The sequence below is a fragment of the Bos indicus x Bos taurus genome, chromosome 19, assembly GCF_003369695.1.
Source record: "Bos indicus x Bos taurus breed Angus x Brahman F1 hybrid chromosome 19, Bos_hybrid_MaternalHap_v2.0, whole genome shotgun sequence".
Taxonomy (NCBI): Eukaryota; Metazoa; Chordata; class Mammalia; order Artiodactyla; family Bovidae; genus Bos; species Bos indicus x Bos taurus.
Window position 1 is genome coordinate 52,190,960 of NC_040094.1, and position 15,566 is coordinate 52,206,525.

Genomic DNA, 15,566 nt, shown 5'->3' on the forward strand with positions numbered 1-15,566 from the left:
ACTGATGTCTGAACCGCCTTGGGGCACATCTGTTCTTTCTCAACTGGGCAGCAGGGGCCCCAGGGTAGCTTCCACCTGTCCTGGAACAGCAAAAGGTCACTGGTGGTGTTTACACCAGCTCCTGCCCCAGCCTGAGGGTCTGGAGCCCACAGAACCTGTGTCTGGCAGTCCAGTCTGGGTTTGCTGGATAGGCCAGCATCCAAGAGGCCAGGGCTCTGACTCAAGGGGCACCTCCAGGGAGACCAGGCTGCAGCACCACCCCCTGCCCGCCACAGGACTGTCTCGGGGGCTTGTAGTGGCAGGTGCCTGCTGGAAGGGGCAGCCCTGGGTGGGGGGTCCACGGTGACCTGGATCCAGGACCGCAACACTGATGAGTCCCTCAACCAGCCCCATGCCCCGCTCTTCCCCCAGCCCTCTGCCCACAGGCCATCCCAGTGTATCCAGTCAGAGCTGTGGCTTCTCCCCTGCTTTGGACCCTGCCCCTCCATAAACCCTAGAGCCCTCTTTGGAAGGTGCAAAGGAGGATCTCATAGGTCCTGACCGCGAGGCAGACTAGTTAGGGGCCTGGATGCAGAACCAGACTCAGCACTTCACCGTCCTTTATTAACATCCCTGCAGGGCAATGTGGGACTGCTGGCCACTTGCTGGGGTGCGGGGTAGTGGCACGGTGCCCACGTGACTGGGGGAGGCCGACAGATGCAGCCCCCAGCCTCATCTGCAGGCTGCTTTGGGCATTTTGGCTGACCGGCTCCTGGAGACCTTGCAGGTGACCACTGTGCAGTCAGCCCCGTGGACGTGCCGCTCCTGCTCAGGGAGCCGGGAGGGGTCGCTGCACAGCCCCGAAGACAGAAGCCGCCTCCTGGAGCTGAAAGGTTTTGGTGAAACTAATTGTTTAAAGCTGGGCTTCCCTGGTGGCTCAGCTGGTAAAGAATATGCCTGCAATGCAGAAGACCTGGTTCAATCCCTGGGTTGGGAAGATCCCCTGGAGAAGGGAACGGTTACCCACTCCGGCATTCTGGCCTGGAGAATTCCATGGACTGGACAGTCCGTGGGGTCGCAAAGAGTTGGACATGACTGAGCGACTTTCACTTTCACTTGTTAAAGCCAGTGGGGGTGGGCTGGACCAGGAGGGGTGGGTGGGGTGCCTGAGGGTCACACGCAGGCCCTTCCTCCTGGGTACTCATTCTGCCCTGACCTGGCAGCTGTGGGGCGCAGCTGTCTTAAAGAACATCATGAAAGCTATGGTCCCTCTGCTGGGATGAAAGTGCAAGTGTACACACCATTCGATGGGTGGTGCTGGGGGTTCACACCCCCCACTCCACCACCCGGGTCCTCAGTGGGAGCTGCTGGGGGTCCTGGGCTTCGTGAAAGGAAGAGACTTCAGGGACTGGAGACCCCAGACTGTAAAAGTCTGGCCAGCCCACCCCTCCCAACTCCAGGGTTAACTGCCTACCTGGGGACAGAACACCCAACCCGGGGCCTACACCCTCTGAGAGTCACTGCTGTGCACAGGGCGCTGCTGGACACCACATAGGGAGAGTCAGTGGTGGCAGCGGGAGGTGGAGGTGAAGCCAGCAGCTTGGAGGGGACAACGGTCACTGGGCTGGCCAGGCAGGCTGGGGTGGGGGTCCTGGGCCCGGCAGGAGGGGGCTGGAACACAGTGGGCAGGGGCTGGGCTCAGGGCAGTGCTCAGCTGCCAGCCCTCTGGCACTCTGGAATAAACTGGCGCAGGGGGCTGGGCGTGACCCAGCTGCTCCCACCGCCACATCAGGACGGCACTTTGATGCCAAAGTGCTTGCGAAGCTGTTCCAGAAACACGAACGTAAGCACGGTGTGGGGCATGAGGCGGATACCGGCAGGCACGAGGCCCTGCGGGAGAAAGGGGAGCATGAAGACAGCCCTGGAGGGAGAGCCCCTCCCCTACACTCCCTGCACTCCCCCGGCCCCAAACCTTGTAAAAGGCCAGCGGCCCCAGCTTTGCTGTCTCCATGGCGCAGTGCAGAACACCCTGCAAAAAAACACCAAATAATGAAATAAAATGGAAAACTGCTTCTCGAAAGGCAGGAACCCCGACCACCTTATCCCCGCTCCCCACCACCAGTGCCAGTAGCTGGTCACACTGATAGTGGGCGTCAGTGTACAGAGCAGCAGGCCCGAACGTTCAAAGGTTAACATGGGGAGTAGGGCTGGTGGGCACAAAGGTCAAGGGCTGCCCTCGCCCGTTAGCCAGGCAGAACTAGAATTTAAAAGCACACCAGGGCCAGGCTGACCCGCCAGGCACCCATGGTTCTTGGGCGGCTGCCACAGACACAGAAGATACCATGGGTAATGGAGGGAGCCCCGGACAGGTGCTTGGCCCCAGGCGCTGGACCTGCCACCCTGCTAAGACCAGGCTGCCTCTGTTACCATGTCAAAGAACCTGACTTAAAAATACATTCGGGGCCCAGGCGGCCTGGGCAACTGGGCGGGACACAGCTTTGTCTGCAGCCCGGCCCAGGGACACCGGCTCACCCGGCAGCAGCAGGGTGGGAAGCCCACTCACCTGATACTCGCCCTTGGCATTCATCAGCCGGGTCTTCAGTACATCCAGGGGCTGGCACAGGAATGTGGCACATCCACCCTGGAGGGCAAGTTGTCACCAATGGGTCAGCCAGGAGGGCACCCCTTACCACCCCTCCGCAGGCCTGTCTGGACCCCCAGGAGGTGTCCCCAGGGCCATGGGGACAACACGAACAGTCCTAGCCTGGGCTCTGGGGATCCGTGGGCTCCTCTCACTAATGCAGAGCCCGAGAGGGGCAGCCACCACCCTCACCAAAGCCTCCCACCATTCTGAGCCCTTGTTCCGCCCCGGCGCCCCCAAATACCAAGGCTGGTCAGGGACCCCCCCCACTACTCACCGCAATGAAGCTGGCGATAAAGTGAGTGAAGATGCTGTCAGACAAGTAGCCCGTGCTGAGGACCAGCTGCTTGGCTTGATCATAGCAGGACAGCTGTTAGGAAATGGGGATGGTCAGGACACGAGGGACAGCTCAGGGGAAAACAGATGGGGCCCGCAACGACACCAACTGGACTGACCAAGTACCTGCTTTGTGGGTCATCTACAGACGTCATACGGGGGTGGACAGACGAGGCCCAGACCTGCCTGAGCCCCACGTGTGTTAGTGCCTGCTGCCTTCCGGGCCCCTGAGCCCCGGATGCTACCTGAGAGTGCCACCCCAAGCCAAAATCCTACCTGGCCCACGGTGACCAACATCCCTCGACTGGACGCCATGGTTGCACCTGAGAACAGCTTCTTCAGACCCTCTGTCGGGGGAAGAGGAGAGGTTGGGTGCCCAGCCCGAAGCACCCCCCTAGTGTCCCCCAAGGCCCGCTACTGGGTCGCGCCTGGAGGCTGTCCCAGGCCTCCACCTCCTGTCTTACCTTCTCGGGCCACACGGTACAGGCCGTCCAGGGCGTGGGCATAGCTGCCGAGCGACAGAGAGTGAGGCTCTCCCTGACCACAGGCTCCCACGGGAAGGTCCTCCCCGCGAAGAGCCATGCCCCCATCACAGGCCAGGAGGAACCCAAAGCATCACAGGGCCAGAGGACATCAGCCTTTTCTGAGAGCTCAGAGTGGTCTCACTGCTCAGGGGACCTCAGGGCCTAAAGATCCCCCGGGTTCCACAGGAAAACCCCCTCGCTGGGGGGCCTGCCAGCTCCGAGGCTGGTCATGTCTGTAGGCTGTTACCAAGGGCGGGAGGATGGGACGCCCTGCCAGGTCCCCTTCCCAACCTACTCAGTCTGTCCTCCCCACAGCCTATGCTCCGGCCAGAGAGCGGACAATGGGATCGCCTGGGGCCACACTTCTCCCTGAATTGGCTGATGCTGGCGCCCAGGGTTTAACTACAGTGTCTGTCCATAAACAGGGTCTCAGAACCCACGGTGTCTCAGATCTCACACAATATGATGTTTTTATCACAGAAACCACCTCCCAGCTCCCAAACCCTTTTGAAGACCGCATAAGCTTCTAACTTACCCTCTGTGAAAGATGTGCAGGTGCAAGAGGGAGCAAAAAGTGACCAGCCCTGCCCACCTCCCAGTCCGGCTCCAACCCTGGGTCCTCCACAGTGGTAGGACCCAGAGATGCTGGAAGCCCCCTCACGATGTATGCTTCCAACATCCACCAGCCGCCCCATTGCTCCACGTGACCCCACAGGTGTGGTGGCCCGTAGGAGTCCCCACTGGATCCCTCAGAGCTGCTCAGGGGTCTTCTCAGCCCTGGCCCCCAAACCCCTGGGCACACCATGCGACTCACTTTCGGCGCTGATTCTGGGGCAGCTTCATGTCATTCTGCATCCTGAAAACAAGCAGAGAGTTCAAGGGGACAGGGTTTTAGGGGACTCAGAGACACCCCATAGGCCCTAGTGGGAGTGAGCAGCCGGCCCCACTTGGGGCTGCCCCACCACAGGCTCAGCACCACCCTCCTGCGCCCCGGACCCCAAGATCTGAGTGGCACGTTTTAGGCTAAACACACTGAGACCCTAGTGAGCCAACCTGGCCCCGCTGGGGGACAGCAAGACCCTGGCCTCAGGGCCGCACTGACCTGACGTTGACCATGTCCGCAGGGGTCCCCACAAAGCCGCCGATGCAACCTGGCACAACAGCAAACACGTGACCACTGGCAATGCCTCCTGCCTCACCTGCACCACCCCCTCCCTCCCGGCTGCTCACCGCTGATGGAGCCCAGCAAGACCTTCTTGTAGAAGGGCAGGGGGCCCTCACTGCCCTTGGTCACCTGGTCCCGCACGGTCTCATAGATGGCAAACCGAGTTAGGGAGTAGGTCATCTGGGGAGAAGGGGCCCAGCTCAGAGGGTCCAGGAGGAAGGATGGCACTGGGCACCCCCACATCCTTGGCCCTCCGGTGCACGGACATCACCATGTGGGCCACAGGGACACCCAGGAACCTTCCAGAGGCCACGCAGCCAGCAAGCAGCTGAGCCGTTTAAAACACCTGGGGCTGACTGAGTCCAGGCCCCACCCCTCCTCATCCCCTATCACGTCCCTGCAAGCCTCAGTTTTCCCATCTGTAGGTGGAGGTCTCAGCTGGCCCGACTCTGTGCAAGGCAGAAGCCACGCCCTGCGCCCACCCCGGGCGGTTGCTGGTCCCCCAGGTCTTGTAGTTCTGTCCTTGTAAGCAGTCTTGAGAATGAGAGAGTAACTTCCAGGCCCAAAGGGCACCTATGGTGTGCAGGAGGGAGGCCAGCGACCCCTCTGCCTCCGTGGGCTGAGAGTGGGCTCTGGGATCAAGACCTAAGGGATCGCTGGCCATGAGCCTCCACCCACCCACTACCCTGGGAGATAGGGCCCCCCAGAGGTACCTGTCTGCACAGGGAGGCGCTCAGCCCGTTGTAGAGCGCCAGGATGCCGTCAGAGCGCACCACCTGGAGCGCCATGCCCGTCATGCGCAGCTTCACCTCCTGCTGCGTCTGCAGGTGCACCTGTGGGGGAGGGGTCCCACCGCTCAGAGCCGCACCCTGCCTGGAGCCCGCCCCGGCCAGCTCTGCTCTGAAGCCCTTTGCTGCAAGTGCTACCAGCGCCTGTACTGAAAGACAGGAAACTGAGGCCTCCTAAGGCACCAGCTGGGGCGTCTGGCGCCAAGCTCTGTTCCACGCCATCACCTCACAGGAGACACCGCCAGCCAATAAGGGAGTGCAATTCCAGCTGCCCTGGGGCGGAGTCATCAGCCCCGTCCTTTAGATGAGGACACTGGGAGACTCCATAGCCCCACTTGGTAGCCTCCCAAGGGGGACAGAATTAGTGGACTCAGAGATGTCCTGAGGAAACAGGGGAGACTCAGGAGAGGTGGGTGGAGTTCCGTGGGGCACCCAGGGGGAGGGGCACTTCAGAGTCCATTCTTCCATCACACTCTCAGGTTCTACACGTCCTGACTGGACACGCTGGGGCAAGTTACTGACTCTGCTGCCTTAGTCTCTCTTGGCTGTGAGCTGGGAACCTAGAGTCTGGGGGCAGGGTGGCCACGCAGCAGCACCCCATGCAGGCAAGCCACTGTGAGGGTTCAGCCAAGATGTGGGGCAAAGGCAGAGATCAAGCAGCTTTAAGATACTTTTTTTTCCAAAGACAATGCCGAGAGATTAAAAACTCTGGCCAGGGCCTCCTCTGCTGGAGGCCTCTATGGCTGCCCACACTGCCTGCTGCAGCCCAGCCCAAGGCCATGTGCTCCCTGGGCCAGAGAGCGGCCACATTCCTGTGGCCAGCCACCTCCCAGACTCCCACCCCCACGCTAAGTGTGCTGCAGCAAAATAACACCTGGGGGTAGGGCAAGGGGCAGTGACGCCCAAAGGAGCCTTGAACAAGGGAAAGACTGGCCTGGGGCCAGGGAAGGCTCCAAGAGTCCTTGAAAGCTGTTTCTACCTCCCGGGCAGACAGTCAGTCTGACCCTCCAGGGCCTGTGATGGGGGAGGTGGGGGAGGGCACAGGGACCTGCACGGGCAGAAAGTAAAACAAAGTGTGCAGGAGAAAGGTTTCCTCTTCCTACAGACCCAAAGCACCTTAATACCTGGCCCTGCTGGGCCAGGCCACGTCACAGGCCCTGGCGGCTACCAGGAGCCACAGAGGACTCTCCCCGGTCTCTGAAATGCTGGAGAGGCTGCCAGTTTCAGCCCCACCCCCAATGTCTACTAATCCTGCCTTTCCTGGTGGCCAGACCGAAGCTTGAGGGATGGTTGGATCAGCCCAAGACACAGGTGCCAATCCTTCCAAGGGGGCCAGCATGGGTTTCAGGCTGCTCTGGGTGGGAATAAGGTAGGGGATGGCCAAGTGACCACTCTTGCCAACAGCCTCCCCAAGACCACAGCCCGGGTACTGTGGCCCAGAGCCCACTTGCCAAAATATGCTTTGAGTTTCTGGCCTTCCTTTGTTGTTTGTGGTGAGAAAGGAGCAAAAAACTGGTCTGCCTCAGAGACAAGGGAAACTCTGTCTTATTCTGCCCCATAGGCATTAAAAAAAAAAAAATGTAGAAAGAGTGTGATCGCTTCTCGATGGAAGAAACAATCACCCTCATTGGGCAGGACCTGCACGCAGGCTGGGATCATGGCTTCCAGATGCTCACCCACCTCCCAGGAGGAAGCAGCCCAAAGCAGGGGTGCCGGCCACATCCCTCCTCCGTCTACCAGTGTGTTTGGTGGGCACCCACTAGGCAGAGGGAGCGCGTGGTCCTGCCGGGGTGCCGACAGCTGCGCTCACTGAGAACTACCCTCAGGAGAGCTGGGAGGGAGACCAGCCCAAGGTCACACAGGTAGCAGAGCGGGGGCCAAGGGGCATCTCTGCCGCCCGTTCCACGCAGAGCCTCCGCGCAGGGGCGACAGCCCGGCCCGAGGCCCTCCCCACAGCCGTGCTCACCTTGAGCAGGTCCAGCGGGTGCGTGCAGCAGGCGGCCCCGCATGACGCCAGCCCACCGAAGTACCAGCGCGACACGCGCGCCTCATCCGCCATGGCCCGGGCGCCGCCGCCGCCGCCGCCGCCGCTGCCAAGGAGCGCAGGTACCGGCCCCGACCCGGCCTGTGAAACCCAGACGCTGGCCCGGCCCCGCTCCAGCCCCCACCCCGGCCCGGTCCTCGTAGACGCCCGCCTCGCGTTCAAAGGTTCGCCAGACGCCCTCGCCGCCGACAACCAATGCACCCGCGCGGCCCGGGGGCGGGAGCTAACGGGCGGGGTTTCGCAGACCCCGCCCCCAAGTCCGAGGGTGGGTCCCGAGCCTTAAAGCGGCCGCGGCTCGGTAGGCTAAAGCGGTGGGCTCCAGCAAGCCGCCCCAGTGGAGGCCGCTCAGTGGGACCCCCCCACTGGCCGGACCGCAGGAAGCCTGCTTGGTGGACCTTCCTCGTTCCTCTCAGGGACCTGCGGCCTCCCTTATCCTGCGCCGGCCAGCCCGCGGGGCGGCCCCGGCGCCTAAGGCATGTCTGCAAAGGTCACGGCCCGAGTAGCCTGGGCGCTCGGCCAGCCCACCCCTCCTAGAGGCCTTCCTCCCATAAGCGCCCTGCCCCTGCCGCGGCCCGGAACTTGCACCCGGCTTCCTACCCACGCGGCGCAGGCAGCGGAAAACCTCCACGGATTACAACCTGCGGATTACAGGCAATTCGGAGACTAGCCGCCCCCCCTGCCCATCCCTCCCGAACCCCCAGCCTTAGGCTAGCTCTGACCAGACAGCCCCCAGGCAGCTACTCTGAGGCGGAACAGGATGGGGATTCTGGGCGTGAGGGCTCAGGCTCCTGGGAGGCGGTAGTCAACAAACTGTCCTCCCAGCAAACTGGAAGCGCGGGTGCGCTGCTGGCCAGAAGGCGCGCCTGCGGGGCAGAGAAATCTGGGTCCCCAGGGCCGCTTTTGGACGGGGCCCCATGGATCTCAGGGGAGGCAGAGCCAGAGACCCCTGCACTAGTAAAGGCCCCATGTAATGGGGACCAGTAAAGGTCCTGCTGTCCCAGCTTAGCCACTGCAGCCCCCACCCCAAGGGAGAAGGGTGAGGGGCACCAGGGAAGCAAATCTTGGCCCCTGGACCCACCAGGCACCAGGAATAACAAGTCCAGCCCAGCCTAAGCACACAGGGATTCTCTGTCGGAGGCAAAAGTTGCCAGAGCAAACCCTGCTATTTGCCTAACGCAGCCTCCTGGAAACTAGGGAAAATGCCTGCTAGAACCACAGGAGGCCTCTGCGCTTGGTCATCAGTTGGGAGGGTGAACAGCTGGCTACAGAGATTTCCAGCCCAATATTGCCAAGGAGCCTGGGATGGGGCCAGTGGTAGAGATGTGCTGAAAAGGCAGTTGGAAGTATGGGAGAAATCCTGGGAAAAACAGAAATGCCCCAAGAAAGGGGCACCCTTTTTAGAAAAAGCTGGATTTTGCAAAGGAACTCAAAAAGATCCCAAATTTTCAAAAGGATCCCAAACACTTGTGCATAAATCCGAAGGGATGGGGACTTTGGGCAACGGCTTGGCCAGGCTGCCAGGCCAGGCCTGTTTTGGGATCTGGTGTCTGTGCTACAGCATTTACATTTCCTCTTAGTTTCCGGACAGGGAGGATGCAGCCATGTGGGTGGCCTGGCATATGTCAGGGTCCCTGGAATTGGCAGGGAGGAGGAGGTGGGGGGTGTCTATGGGGTGAGCACATGGCCAGCTCTGGTTCTCCCACTGCTGTGTCCTCTGTGATCATCTCATGAGTCTGCACGAAGGCCAACTCCTACAAGGCTCTGAAGGGATCTTCTAAATTCTGTGGGTGCCAGCAGGGCAACTCGGGATGCCCAGCAGACCCACCTCCCAACACCAGGCCTAAGGGCTAAGTGGGCTTCAGGGACCCAGGGTGATCCCCAGTGGCACACCCAACCTATTTCCAGGTCTGAGACACCTTAGAGCTACCACAGGCTGGAGCAGGTCAGGGGCTGCTGGAAGGGTCGAGAGGCCTGGGCCAGGGGGCTGCCTGGGAAGGGGAGGCCAAGGATCTTCAGCGGCTTCAGACAGGGCTTTTCGGTCAGGTGGGGGCACCATGGCAGCATCCTGTCTGTCGTAAGCAATGCGGGAGGAGTTGGGCTTGATGGTCCCGCAGGTAGACACCTTTAGCAGTACTACCATGAACAAAGTGACCCCTCCTTGGTGGGTGGGGTGAAGGGAGCCCATGTCATCACCCTAGCTGCCCTGGAAAAAGATGAAGGCGCTCAGAGGATAAGCGGCCTTTAAAGGTCACCCACAGGCCAGGAGGTGGGGTGTGACCACACAGGCCTGGGGTGAGGGGTGTCCCTGAGCCTGGACCACTCCCTGCCCCTAGGAAAAGGCAGCAGATCAGCAGCCCACACTTAGCCCCAGGTAGCCAGCTGTCCCCTCTGCTAAGTGAAGGCACACCCAGAGATCTGGTGCCGGCCAATCGTTAACTTCACGGGCCCCAGGCTTGGCTAGTGGGGCTCTCCAGTCAGGGGGCCGCCTCCCCTCTCCTGGGATTCTTCCTGCAATGACAGCCAGCTGGAAGCATGTCCTTGTGGAGGACCCCTAGGTGGTGTGGGGGTTGCTAGGCACGTCCATCTGGGAGCCTGGCAGCTCCTGGGCCTATCCTGAGCCATCTCACCCAGAGGGTAGCACTCCCAGACCGAGTGTCCCCTTCTGGTCCCACAAACCAAGGGAGGGAACTCCAGGTGGGACCTGAAGACCCAGGCTAGATGGGGTGGGTCCCCACGAGTCACAGAACTGTAGGCCTCCCCAGAGTAGATACTCAAAAAGCCCTGCAGCTGCCTACCCTCAGCCCCAGGGGCCTCCTGTCATGGGCCAGTGACAGCGCTTTCCCAGAAGGAAGCCAAGGGTCCTTGGAAAAAAGAGAGCACTAGGCAGAGCCTGCAAGCTTGGGTGGTCACTGCCACCTGTAAACGTCACTCTGGCACCAGGTCACCTCTTCTTACCAAACCCCTGGCTCTATGACAGAGCTCCTTGAGCCCCTCTAAGGGAGCAGCTGACAGACCCCCAACTGCTATAAGCTTGCAAAGCACACCCTCCTGCCTTCTGTGCCCCATCTATGGTACAGACCTCACTCTCACCTGCCCAGGTCTGTATTTGCTGTTAAAGACCACCAATACTTAAAGACAAGGAGTTCCAAAGGCACCCCCATAGCTCCCAGGTGAAGATTTAGTGCCAGCCACGCAGGAGTTGCCACCCCCACAAGCAGGACAGGCATGCGTTGGGATCTCGGAGGACAGCCCGCTGCACGTGGTGCCCAACCGACACACACGACTCCACACACAGGGCCTGCACAATGCATTTTTCCCAGCGGCCACGGGGGGGGCGTGTACACTCCTGGTAGGTTCTAGAGTCCTTCTCCCTGGGGCTGCAGAGTCAGTGGCTGCCCCTCCCTCCCCATCTCAGCAGGTCCATCCGGCTGTCCCAGAACTGAGTTGGCCTCGTGGTGCAGCCCAGTTCTGCTCCAAGGCTGCTCTATCCACTGAGCCTGGGTGCTGGGCGCAAAGCAGGCAGAGCCCCACTCAGGGCCCGGGAACCCTGTCCACAGTCTCCTGGGCAGCTACTCCAGAACCACGGTGCCGCCCACTGCCTCCAGGGCCGCCTTGATCTTCTCGGCCTCGGCCTTGGCCACGTTGGCTTTGATTTCCTGAGGCAGGGATTCCACCAGCTTCTTTGCCTGCCAGAGAGTAAAGTCAGAACCCAATCTGGGCTTGGGCCAGCCAGAGAGCTGTCAGTGACGGCGGGAGAGGGCTGTGCGGTACACGGAACCTCACCTGGACGAGGTTGATGCCCTGGACATAGTTCTTGATCTCCTTGATCAGCTTCACCTTGTCCACGGGCTTTGCCTCTGTCAGGCGGACAGTGAAATGTGTCCGTTCTTTTTGTTTGGGGACGTCTTCTTCTGCTGCCTGGGGGAGGGAGGGAGCAAGGTGAGCAAGGTGAGAAAGGACGGGGTGAAGCAAGCAGATTCATTCCCAGGCCACCCTGTCCTGTAACCCAAAGGCAAGACCCAGGCAGGCTGCCTGACAAAGCCTACGATTTTGCCAGGAGGCCAGAGTGAGCCAAGCGGGCTCAGGCTGCCAAACTGGGTGCTCTCCTTGGCTAATCCATTCCAATCCAACCCATCTCTCCAGATGCTGCTCTAAAACCACCTTCTGCCCCCACCACCCAGCACTCTCGTTTCCTTGTCCTTTAAAAATTGTAACTTTTGAGACAAGGAAAAATGACACCATAAGCGCTCTGCAGATAAAATAACACTCCAGAAAAGCAGTGCAAGCCCAAGGTTACATACTGATGACAAATGTACAACCAGCTTCAGCTCCACCAGGTGACTGATAATGGGACAACTGGGCACGACCGAGCTCCAGCGGTGAAGGCCACAGCACCTCTAGAGCAGGGACTACATGGGCCCACAGCCTGGGGCAGTTCTACTGTGGGTCTGCTGCCTAATTATTAACAGCACCCCCTTTATTCTTAAAAGCGCTCCAGTTTAGACAAGTTACACAGTAATTCTCTCTCTCCTTGCCCCAGGTGTTTAGCCTGTATAGTCACCTTCCAGTTCATGGTGTGAAGACGAGTGTGGACAAGGCTGGTGGCACTATCAGACACATGTGGGATGTGAGACGCTCCACGGGACCCCTGACCTGGTTTCCTCAGTAGGTGATGGCTGGGGGAAGGGGGCTGAGGGCAGCCACCCAGATTTAAGAAGCTTGAGAAACCCAACAACCAAATGCAACACAGAGACCTCATTTTTTGATTTGAGTAAACTGACTGTTTTCAGAGAAGGCAATGACACCCCACTCCAGTGCTCTTGCCTGGAAAATCCCATGGATGGAGGAGCCTGGTGGGCTGCAGTCCATGGGGTTGCGAAGAGTCGGACACAACTGAGCGACTTCACTTTCACTTTTCACTTTCAGGCATTGGAGAAGGAAATGGCAACCCACTCCAGTGTTGTTGCCTGGAGAATCCCAGGGACGGGGGAGCCTGGTGGGCTGCCGTCTCTGGGGTCGCACAGAGTCGGACACGACTGAAGCGATTTAGCAGCAGCAGCAGCAGCAAACTGACTGTTTTAAAGTCTGGGATGTTCCTGGTGCTACAGTGGATAAAAATCCGCCTGCCAATGCAGGGCACAGGGTTTGATCCCTGGTCAGGGAAGATTCCACATGCTTTGGAATAACTATGCCCATGCGCCACAACTACTGAGCCCGCGGTCTAGAGCCTATGCTCCACCAACGAGAGAAGTGACCGCAACGAGAGGCCAGTGCGCCACAACTAGACGAACCCTCGCTCTCCACAACTAGAGAAAGCCTGCAAGCAGTAACGAAGACCCTGTGCGACCAAAAGCAAAACTAAATTAAAAAAAAAAAAAAAAAAAGGGTCTGGAAATGGAACTTCCCTGGTGGTCCAGCGGTTAAAGAATATGCCTTCCAATGCCGAGGACAAGGGTTTGATTCCTGGTCAGGGAACTAAGATCCCGCATGGCTTGGGGCAACGAAGCCCTCCTGCCTCTACAACAGAAAAGAAGATCCTGCATGCCGCAACTAAGACTAATAAATAAAAAACTATTTTAAAAAGTCTGGAACTATTAGCAAAACTTGGAGAGGCTGGGGTAGGAAACCCTGCTAATTGCACTTGAGACAGCTCCTGGTAACGTGAGGAAACACTGGTGCTTTCAGAGATGGATGGTGGGACACACGAGGCAGAAGACATCAGAAATCTGTCTCAAGCTTCAAAGAACAGGTGAAGCAAATGTGGCAAAACCTTTATGATTTCTGACGCTGGGAGATGCATATATCAATAATTATGTTATTTCTCATTGTGGATAAGTCCGAGATTTATAAGGCCCTGCCATCCCTCTGCCTCACTCTCATCCTTAGCTCAAGTGTTTCCTCAGAGTCACCTTCCCTGCAGCCTTTCTTGAAACTGTAACCCTTTCCCTCCCTTAAGAGCTTCTTCCTTCCTCTTTTCCCTTTCTGTTTGATACAAATTCTTTTTTTCTTGTTTCCTCGCCTTTGGCTGTTACCTTTCACCACAAACATGGTCTTCATATGGGCAGGAACCTGCACAGTCTTGGCAGGGAGGAGATGCCAGTGAGGCTGCAGGGGTGCCCACAGCCAGAAAGTGTACAGGCCTGCAGGCTGTGCCTGGTTGATGCAGGAACAAGATGAAGGATGAGGAGGGAAACCTGGCCATGTGAGGTGAGGCAAAATATCAGCTGGACACCAGAGAAACACCGCTTTATGCCCCGGCCTGAGCTCACCTCCGGGGCTGTTGGGGCAGGGGCAGCCCCAGGCACCATGCCACCCATTGGCATCAACCCGACATCTTGGATCTTCAGTGTTTTCTGCAGGGACAAAGAAGGGTAGTTTCAGGAGCTGGTTGTCACACCCAGACATGCTCAGGAACACGCCTGGCAAGGTCCTTGCATTTATGGAGCACACTTTGGATAATTTACCAAACTCCCAAATATCCCAGCAAGGGGCCCCAGAGCTCCCTGCCCAGCCTGAGCACTGATACCTTCAGGAGCTCGTTGAGGTCGGAGATCTCCAGCAGCGTGAGGCTGGCAATGTCCTGGACCAGCTGCTGGATCTTGGGGGGGTACTCCTTGGGGGCGTTATCCAGGGGGGCACCAGTGAGGGCCTCCCCCCTTCGATGGCTGCTGCATCTCATAAGCCGCACAGCGCAGACGTGAGGTACCTGTTGCCTGAACCCCATTAGAACAGAGTTGTCAGCCTAGCACAGGCAGGTGACATGGGCCAGGCAGGTAGGTGCCATGAGCTCAGATCTAGCTCCTTCGTCCTAACCCAGGTTCTCAGACTCCAGGGACCGCGTGGATAACAAAAGGGATTTCCCGGCCATTTTATATATTCTTCAAAGGGCCTTGGAAACCCACATAACTGTTTGCAGACATGCTACCGACGACGTTTCCGGTTTGGATGAACTCTACCAGTCCATGGACGTAAAGCAATTACCTGAATGCATTTTGCCGCGCAAACTTTCAGAACCTGCGGTCCCTGGCTGTAGAACGCCAGATCAACTCATGGGAGTCCTACCACGTCACTGTGCTGCAGGGGAAACTGAGGCCAGGAGGAAAGCACGGACCGGTCCAAGGTCATCCGGGGCCACTCCAGAACTATCGGCGGCCCGTGAGGTTAGGGGATCGTTAAGTGGAGGCCCCGTGCCTACCAACCACGTAGGGACTCGCCGAGTCGGGGGAAGCCCCCCGCCCGCGGGCGCCGCCCCAACGTGCACCCTCAGTGCCGGGCCAAGGGCCCCATCCTACCAGCCTGCCCGGCCCTCAGCCGTCCGCAGTACCTGACGAGGCGAAGCGCAGCGGCTCGAAGCCCGAGACACGGCCCCCGTAGGAGGCTTGTGGCCGACGGCAGCATCGCTCCACAGGCGAGAAGGTCACACGCGGATCCTAGTAGGCGGGACGCTCTAGCCGCCGGGGTCACAGGACACACGAGCTGGGGAGGACACTCTAGCCGCCAAGACTACCGAGCATAGAGTTGGGTAGTACGTTCTAGCCTGCAGGACAGTCGCGCACACAAGCTGGAGAAGGACGCTCTAGCCTCAACTCGACTTGTCTCCTCTCGCTCCGCGAGATTACGCAAAAGACAACGAGCGGCGCAGGCGCAGAGCTTCGTTGAGGGGGCGGGGGTCCGGACGGCGGCTGACCTGGGTCCTTCCCGCCGAGGGGCGAATGAAGCCGAGAGAAGGCTGAGACCCGGCGCCAGGGTTCGTTCGAGTCGGGGAAGCCGACTGGGCCCTCGATACACTAGGGACGACGGGCAGGGACCTGACCCTGTTGAACGGCACAGTGACACCTGCAGCAGAGTCCGGGCATATGACGTTTGTGCTGCCGCAGGGCACGCCCGGGCATCCCTAGTGCCCTTCCTCCTAAAGTCCGTTCTGGGGGCCCAGCCGCCCGTGGCCTGTGGTCACCTGGTGGGAGGGAGCTCCCCAGCCCTCTGGGCCGCTTTCTCCTCGGTCTCCTGTATCTAAACGGATGTCTTGCAGGCCAGCTCGGGAGCATATTTGGTCCTTCCGTCCTGGCAGCCGCAGTAGCGAAGCCACCAC

General features: G+C 59.5%; 2 protein-coding genes across 2 annotated transcripts; both read right to left on the bottom strand.

The window, feature by feature from the left end:
• Positions 1-582: 582 nt before the first annotated feature.
• On the bottom strand, positions 583-7,970 carry SLC25A10 (solute carrier family 25 member 10). Its single transcript, XM_027517952.1, has 11 exons — positions 7,400-7,970; positions 5,359-5,478; positions 4,711-4,825; positions 4,583-4,631; positions 4,295-4,336; positions 3,421-3,464; positions 3,233-3,303; positions 2,898-2,990; positions 2,543-2,620; positions 1,952-2,008; positions 583-1,869 (listed from the first exon to the last, which is right to left on the bottom strand). The coding sequence occupies exons 1-11, from the start codon at positions 7,490-7,492 to the stop codon at positions 1,768-1,770; spliced, it is 864 nt and encodes a 287-aa protein (XP_027373753.1). The 5' UTR covers positions 7,493-7,970; the 3' UTR covers positions 583-1,767.
• Positions 7,971-10,641: 2,671 nt separating this feature from the next.
• MRPL12 (mitochondrial ribosomal protein L12) lies at positions 10,642-14,969 on the bottom strand. Its single transcript, XM_027517965.1, has 5 exons — positions 14,802-14,969; positions 14,004-14,190; positions 13,747-13,830; positions 11,261-11,395; positions 10,642-11,163 (listed from the first exon to the last, which is right to left on the bottom strand). The coding sequence occupies exons 1-5, from the start codon at positions 14,873-14,875 to the stop codon at positions 11,047-11,049; spliced, it is 597 nt and encodes a 198-aa protein (XP_027373766.1). The 5' UTR covers positions 14,876-14,969; the 3' UTR covers positions 10,642-11,046.
• Between the last annotated feature and the right edge of the window lie 597 nt (positions 14,970-15,566).